General features: G+C 45.1%; 1 protein-coding gene across 1 annotated transcript; it reads left to right on the top strand.

Annotated features, from left to right (window-relative positions):
* The first annotated feature begins 1,265 nt into the window (after positions 1-1,265).
* GCM2 (glial cells missing transcription factor 2) lies at positions 1,266-6,021 on the top strand. The gene is made up of 5 exons (XM_041475532.1): positions 1,266-1,307; positions 2,565-2,817; positions 3,186-3,298; positions 4,761-4,886; positions 5,140-6,021. The coding sequence occupies exons 1-5, from the start codon at positions 1,266-1,268 to the stop codon at positions 6,019-6,021; spliced, it is 1,416 nt and encodes a 471-aa protein (XP_041331466.1).
* The last annotated feature ends 1,157 nt before the right edge of the window (positions 6,022-7,178 follow it).

The following is a 7,178-nucleotide window of genomic DNA, read 5'->3' as shown; positions in this document are numbered from 1 at the left end:
GACCTCCGCTAGCCTTTCCCACAGCTCCGAGCACGCTCCTTTCCTCGCACTACACCCCAGCAGCGGGGAAAAAAAAGGAGGAAAAGCAATGGGGTTCGCACCCGCCCTAAAAAGCCGCAGCTGTGCGGCACCTGGGACGGGCTCCTCTCATCGCGGTACCGAGCACTGACAGAGCCCCGGCCGAGCCCAGGGTGCAAAGGAGGAGCTCAGAGCTTCCCTGGGTGCTGCTCTCGACCGAGGGATGCCACAGCCGGAGTGTGCTGCTGCCGGGTGGGCTTTATCGTGCTCAGCTGAGGGTAAAGGTCAGTTAATGTTGGACCAGGGAGGATGGAAGCGAATGAGAAAAATCATTGCGAACAGGTGGGATCGTTTAAAGGATGATGGCAGCGCTCGGAGTTCAACGGCTCGGTCTCTATGCTGTTGTGGATAGTTTTTTCTTTCTGTTTTTCACACCAAAAATCAGCGTCCCTCCTTCCTTCCCATAATCTCCCCCCACTCCAACAAACAAACAAACAAACCACAAAAACTATAAAAAGAAAAACAAACACGAAAACCAAACCAACCAAACAAAAAGCTCCAAACTTCAGATCCCACCGGCTGTTTCTTTCGAAAAAGAAAAAGATAACAAAAAACCTGTAACTGTTCAATAAGTTAAAATGTGCCTATCGATACAACAGCACCCACACCAACTTTGCTTTTTAAACCAGGTGCTGCAGAGCACAGGGCGAAGGGGGAACCTGCCAAGTAACGCTGGTTTCGTTTACGTTCAAAGAGCAGGTTATTCAGCATCTTTGCCTCCCTCCGGATGCTTTAGAAGCTGTGGACAGCTCCGAGCCACGCTCAAAATCCAAGACCAGGAGCATCCCCGTGGGACAGAGAAGGGTCCCCCATCTCCCCGTCATCCCTCTCATCTCCCCGGCCACCCGCGGGAGCGAGCGGCAGAGCCCCGCGGTTGCCGGGTTAGACTTCCAAACCCGGCTCAAATTTGCCGAGGTCGCGGCCCCTAGTGCTGGGGGGGTGGATTCGTGCACAACCCCTGCATCTATCCCCCGTCACACACCTTCAGGTGAGGGCAGCGAAACCCGCCTGTGGCTGGAGGGGGAGCGCAGCTCCTGCCGCACCCCGGGGTGGCGGTGGCGCTCGGGGATGCTGCTGCTGGTCCGCCTACGAGGCCGGCTGAGAGCTCCGATCCCACACACACACACCTCGGCGACGCCCCGACGGCATAAAAAGCCGGGAGCCGCCGCCCACGGCCACTCTCTGCCATGAAGCTCACCTGGGACATCAACGACGCCAAGCTGCCGCAGGTACCGGGGGGTCGGGAAGGTACTGGGGAAAGTCTCCGTTCAGCTCTAACGCGGAGCTGGGGAACAGCGGAACGAACTTCACTCTAAGCAAAGCTTTGTTTTACGTCTGCTTTACTTCCCTTTTCACTTTGTGTTGTGTTGTAGTCTTTACAAATTCATTTATAATAAAAGTATGGATTTGATGCACAGCTTTGCTTAGCTGGATGTGAACTCCTAGAACAAGCTGTGTCTCCATTTGGACAGTTTCCTTCTCCCTCCACCTCCTGTTCCTTGTTCAAGAAATGCTGAATCGGAGGTTGAATGGACTGTTTACTACTATTACACAAGTTACCTAATTATTCCTTTGATTTATTGATGCAACACTTTAATGCCAGTGAGCACTCCACTTTTGTCCAGTTGTGAGTTTCAAATGTGTTTTTTCATTTGTAACTTTTTTTATCTTAGAGTTTATTTAAGTTTACAGAACCCATGCTGTTATGTCTTAATGCTGTATATGCTGGTAGTTTCCTTCTGTTTGCTGGGATTGCTCCCACATGTGGTACGTACGTATGTTAAATATGTATTGCATTATAAATATTTGCAGTTTAAAATCTTCATTCATAGCTCTAGTAATTATGTTTTCATAATGAATGAAAATGAAAGCCGTGAAATCCCAAACTGAAATAGTCTTTGTTTGTGCCACTATACATATATTGGAAGTACATTTGCAATGACAAATCATTTTATCTCTATTTTCTGGGGAAAGCCTTATTCAAATTATATTAGATGCACTTTAGGAAGCCATTCCATAGCTAAAACTTCTAGTTTCCTGCCTGCAGCTGCATTGTCCCACAACAAGGAGAACTTAATAGCAGTCATGATCAGGGTGGCTTGTGTCCTATCTGGGCACACTGATAGTACACTAGTCAGTAAATTCTGGGAGTAAGGCTGATGTCTTATAGCTGCTAACTTCCCTGTAAAAGGTATAACTGTCAGCAGACTGTGCTACAATGGATCATGATGCAAAAGAGGAAATGATCCTGACTTTCTTTTCAGATATGGAATCTCAAACTGCCCTAGCCCTTTTAGAGAGCACTTCTGAACAAGCTATACTTTCAATATTTCTTTTTCTGCTGCTTGGCTGGCGACAGAAAAAGCATTTTGCCCCCTGTTATGTGTCTTATAAGAAGGCAAAAATATCAGGTTTAATATACTAATAACGTTCTCTTGCTCCTCTCCTTGCTGCCTTGCCCTCCCACCCCACCTGCCCTGCTGCAGGAGCCCAAGCACTTCGACGCCTTCCAGGAGTGGCCCGATGGCTACGTGCGGCTCATCTACTCGAGCGAGGAGAAGAACGCGCAGCGGCACCTCAGCGGCTGGGCCATGCGCAACACCAACAACCACAACTGCCAGATCCTCAAGAAGTCCTGCCTGGGCGTGGTGGTGTGTGCCCGGAGCTGCGCTCTGCCCGGCGGGGCCAGGCTGCAGCTGCGCCCCGCCATCTGCGACAAGGCTCGGCAGAAGCAACAAAGTGAGAGGCACCCAGAGAGAGCTGCGATGCCCAAGGGACCCCTTTTCTTACTTCTGGGCTTGATTTCCAAGCTGGAGTCACTCTTACTTGCGTGCAGACTAAGGCACAATTGCAATGACTAATTCAAAATTTCATCAATGTCTGTTTGCAAATATTTAGGGGGATATGGATTTAAATCCTTTAAATTATTAGCGTATACATCTAGTGGGCAGTTCTTGTTCATACCATTTAGCTATGCTGGGTAGTCTATGTCACATTTCCTTGAATTTACATTTTAATCTGAATTTTGGAGAAGTCTGATCATGTTGCTCTTGAGCTCTGTTTACTCCCCTTAACCAATCTCTTCAGTAGTTTCTGTCTGTTCACAGAGAAAGCCTGCCCCAACTGTAACTCTGCCCTCGAGTTGATTCCTTGCCGAGGACACAGTGGCTATCCGGTCACGAACTTCTGGAGGCTTGATGGAAAAGCAATATTTTTCCAGGTAGAAAGCAGCTGTATGTATTTATGCACACTTTTTATATTAAAAAAATACCTGTAAAGAGAGAGATTTCTTCCTCCTCCCCCCCTCTTTTTATGTAACACAGACCATGACGAGCATGACTGAGGTCTAGTCCACAACTGAATTTCTCTTGAGTATGAACATAAGAACAAATAAAACAGTAGCACTTGGCTGTCTCTCTGAAAGCAGTACTTATGGGTTGGCAATATTCAGTTTTAACTACAATATCACTGATGGCTAGAATACTCCTGTTTACAGAATAAATATGAACAAAAAGGTTGTCTTGCACCCTGGTGTATGTGACAGCTGGATCTCTCCAATGTTATTTCCAAATATTTATTTCCTACTAAAATAAATAGGAAAAGAAGGTCTTACTTAATTTACATGAGTTGAAACATAAAAATTCTACTTCATGTGAAACTAGCCTTTGAATTTTGAAGGATTTAAAATCTTGACAGGAAAAAAAGAAGAGTCTTAGCTGAAATTCAAAATTTCATTTTTCTTTTTTAGCAACATTGGAACAAAACTGAACAAAAAGTTCCTGTTCTATGAGATTACATTTTTTTCCTGGATAATTTTTTCCTCTGACTCTCACAGCAGTAATTCTGTTCTCCAGTCAGTAAATGGAACAAAACTGGCCATATTCCCAGATTCACTCCTATATTATTCTTTTTCAAATGTTCACTTACAGACATGCAAATCTGGAAGAATTTACTATCAAAAAAGTTGATAAATCCTTGCTTAGAAGTTAATTTCTGCTTGAGAAAGGACTGTTTTAAAAGCAAATTTTAGCTTCCTATTTTGTATTAGGGACTGTATGTAACTCTGCTCAGACAAATGAGTAAGGAAATGTGGTGTCCATGACTTCATCATATGCCTGTGTAACTTTGGTTATGTAGATCTGCATACCCACTGATGTTTCAATAGCAGAGCATCTTCAGATTTTCCAGGTTTTCCAGGATATAATTTTCAGTCTTGGTCAAGAAGGTGTATTGCTTTAAGAGAATATTTTTAAGAGAATATTTTTCATCTTGTGGCATGAAACCTCTTTAAAGCCTATTTACACTCTTTATAGATGTGCTTATAAGGCAGAACTGGACTGCAGAAAACCAACCAAACTAAATTTCACGCCCCCCTCCCAACCCCTTGGTTCTAATTATCTACTCCTGAATGTCACAAACTTAGGTAGCACTTTTGCTCCTTCATCAGCTCTGCAGTCCTCACTGACTTCTCCCTCACTTTTTCCTTCTATCTACATCCAAATCATGATTTACGCTATTTGTTTATTTTCACAATGAATTTGTCCTTGTTTAGTCTCTCCTTCCTTTTTTCTTGTGCCAAACCACAGACCATGCTGTGAATACCCCTCCTGCTACTTAGAGCACTTTCTCCAATCTTACCCCCTTCTAGGTACGCCCCTAATTCTCAGTTAATCCTAATTTAGGCTAAAGGAGTCCATGACCACCCCCGGCCAGAGAGCAAACTGGAGGCAGAGGCAAGAAGAAGTGCAATTAAGAAGCAAATGTCCTCTTATCACCACTCCCAGAAAAAGAGATCTCTAAATTCAGAGGTAAGTCAAAGTCATTAGTGAAATAAAAAGGTGACATAAATGAAGACATTTTTTGTCAATTAAAAAGATGTGATAAGCATGTACTGTGGATCTCAGGGCAAAACAAAGCTTTACACCATGGTATTAACCTGTGTTAATTACAAATTAACATCTGTTAACTTGGGGCTGAAACTAGCAATAGCACAAGTATTGAGACATATGTGTGTGGGCAGTATTGATTCCTATGTCTTAAAGATCTACTTCTCCTTGTCAGGCAGGAAGGTACCCTGACAGCAGTGGTTACACCAATAACCTACAGAATTTTCACTGCATGGATGGCCCAGAAAGAGTTGGTATCTTCACAGACACCAATTTTTCAATTCCAGCCCAGTCCTACCCTTCGCTGCAGAACGCAGACCTCTACAAGGCACCTTACGACTCAGCCAGTTTCCAAGAGGACCAGCTATCACCATACCCTAAATGCCCAAATCCAAGGCTCTACATGCCCATGCCATGCAGTTACGAGTTTGGAGTTCCTACCTTTATAAGCTCGAGTCCTTACCCAACGTTTTACAAAGATCTGCCCAGTCCTGCCATTGATGCAGACCCCCACAGTCTGAACGGGTCTCACTACAACGCTGTGACCACCCACGACAAGAGCTTTGATAACCCTGGCAGACATTACGGACTGAAACCAGCGTGGGGGAAAACCGGCAGCGGAGACCGGAGTGACTACGGGCAGATGGCAACAAGTGCTCCCCATCCTTACTACAGTGGGGACTATGCCTGCAGGTACAGCCCCAGCCCCGCTCCCATGGCCCCGCCGCTGCAGACCGTCATCACCACCACCACCAAGGTGTCCTACCAGGCCTACAAGCCACCCGCGCTGAAATACAGTGACAACCTCTGCGACGTGAAAAACCTCCAGAGCTATACCCATGTGACAGAAAACATCTCGGGTGCTGTCTATTCAGGGATGAAGATTCAGGAAGACTTTGGGATGATAAAGTCAGCGTTGCTCTACCAGCACGACTCCATCCCCACAAAATCCAAACCAGTTGAGAGCGTGGAGAGCTATCGGTATGGGCTCCCTCCGGGGAACAGCTTTGCTGAGCATGAAGGACAGGCCCTAAGGTTTGAGAGTGCTGAATATTGACTAAATGGTGCCCAAATGGCAAATACCTGCAGATGGGAGAATAGATTATTGTACTGACTACATGAGTGCTAAGCCAAGTGGTTTGGGATTTGTGGAGATGTAAGGAAGCAGAACATCAGGACAGCTTTTTCCCAAAAATACCTTTCTGGAGCTGTGTGCTGACTGAATTATATTTTGCATCTAATTTCAAAGAAACCCCACACTTTCTCTAAAATGGCACAAGGAACTGAGCCCAAAACACACCTGGGAGAAGGTAATATGAAGGCACAGCTCCTCTGGAAGTCAACAGCCTCCTCTGACAGCAAGTGCAATCCACTTACAGCTACAACTCCTGCCTCAAGCTTTGAGAGAAAATGCTCCACCTGTAAAAAAGAAAAGATTAATCAGGTAATGGAAAAAAAATTAAGGAAGGTGGCTATAGATTATAGTCAGCTGAAGGAAATGGCAGGGAAAGAAAGAAATAACAGAAATGTGAAAGCAAGGCAATTTGCAGAATAATTCACCTGAGCAGTTCATTCCCCTGCCATGATCCTTTTGATTAATGAAAAGATCAGCTAAGTTTCTCTGAAATGAGAAAAGAAAAACCTGAAACCTAAGAAATTAAACATGTTAAATTCATGTTACTTTTTGATCCCCTATCAAAAGTAAAGATGACCCAGCCTTTCTTTGTAAGAAGGACAACCCAGCACAGCCACACCAGGAAATGACACCCTGTAACACTTAGCCTGGAGGCAGGAAGGCTCAGGGACCCCCACCAAACCTGTTCAGCATCACATGGCTGCCAGAGTTAACTTATGTGGTCCTGAAAACCATTTACAGCGAAACTAGCTTTTGCTTAAAGGGGCCTGGCAAGCTGGTCAGGCCAACTGGTTACTGGCGCAGAATTCTCTTTACACATGAATACAATTGGTCCTGTCTAAGAACGCAACGTCCCAGCTGCTTAGTAAAGGTCAGGGTTGAATGAACCTTTCCTGGCTGCCTCTCTGCACTCCATCTCCATCAGGTCTTTCTCCGTCTCCCAAGGGACTTCTAGTGATTTTTCTCTCTGTAAACATACTCCCCATGACAGCACTACTTGGAAATTAAACAACCAGCCAACAGAGAGGTTACAAAACAAAGTCCCCAAACTGAGATAAGCAAAGGGATCGTAAAGAAAT

This window comes from Pyrgilauda ruficollis, unplaced genomic scaffold, assembly GCF_017590135.1.
Source record: "Pyrgilauda ruficollis isolate IOZ18807 unplaced genomic scaffold, ASM1759013v1 scaffold35, whole genome shotgun sequence".
Taxonomy (NCBI): domain Eukaryota; kingdom Metazoa; phylum Chordata; class Aves; order Passeriformes; family Passeridae; genus Pyrgilauda; species Pyrgilauda ruficollis.
The sequence above is the reverse complement of the archived record's forward strand: the minus strand, read 5'-3'. Positions and strand labels throughout refer to the sequence as shown.

Excerpts from the sequence above, each read along its gene's own strand:
- GCM2 (XM_041475532.1), top strand. The coding sequence starts at position 1,266 with ATGAAGCTCACCTGGGACATCAACGACGCCAAGCTGCCGCAG. Across the intron at positions 3,299-4,760 it reads GAAAAGCAATATTTTTCCAG|GCTAAAGGAGTCCATGACCA; the intron begins GTAGAAAGCAGC and ends ATCCTAATTTAG. Across the intron at positions 4,887-5,139 it reads AGAGATCTCTAAATTCAGAG|GCAGGAAGGTACCCTGACAG; the intron begins GTAAGTCAAAGT and ends TCTCCTTGTCAG.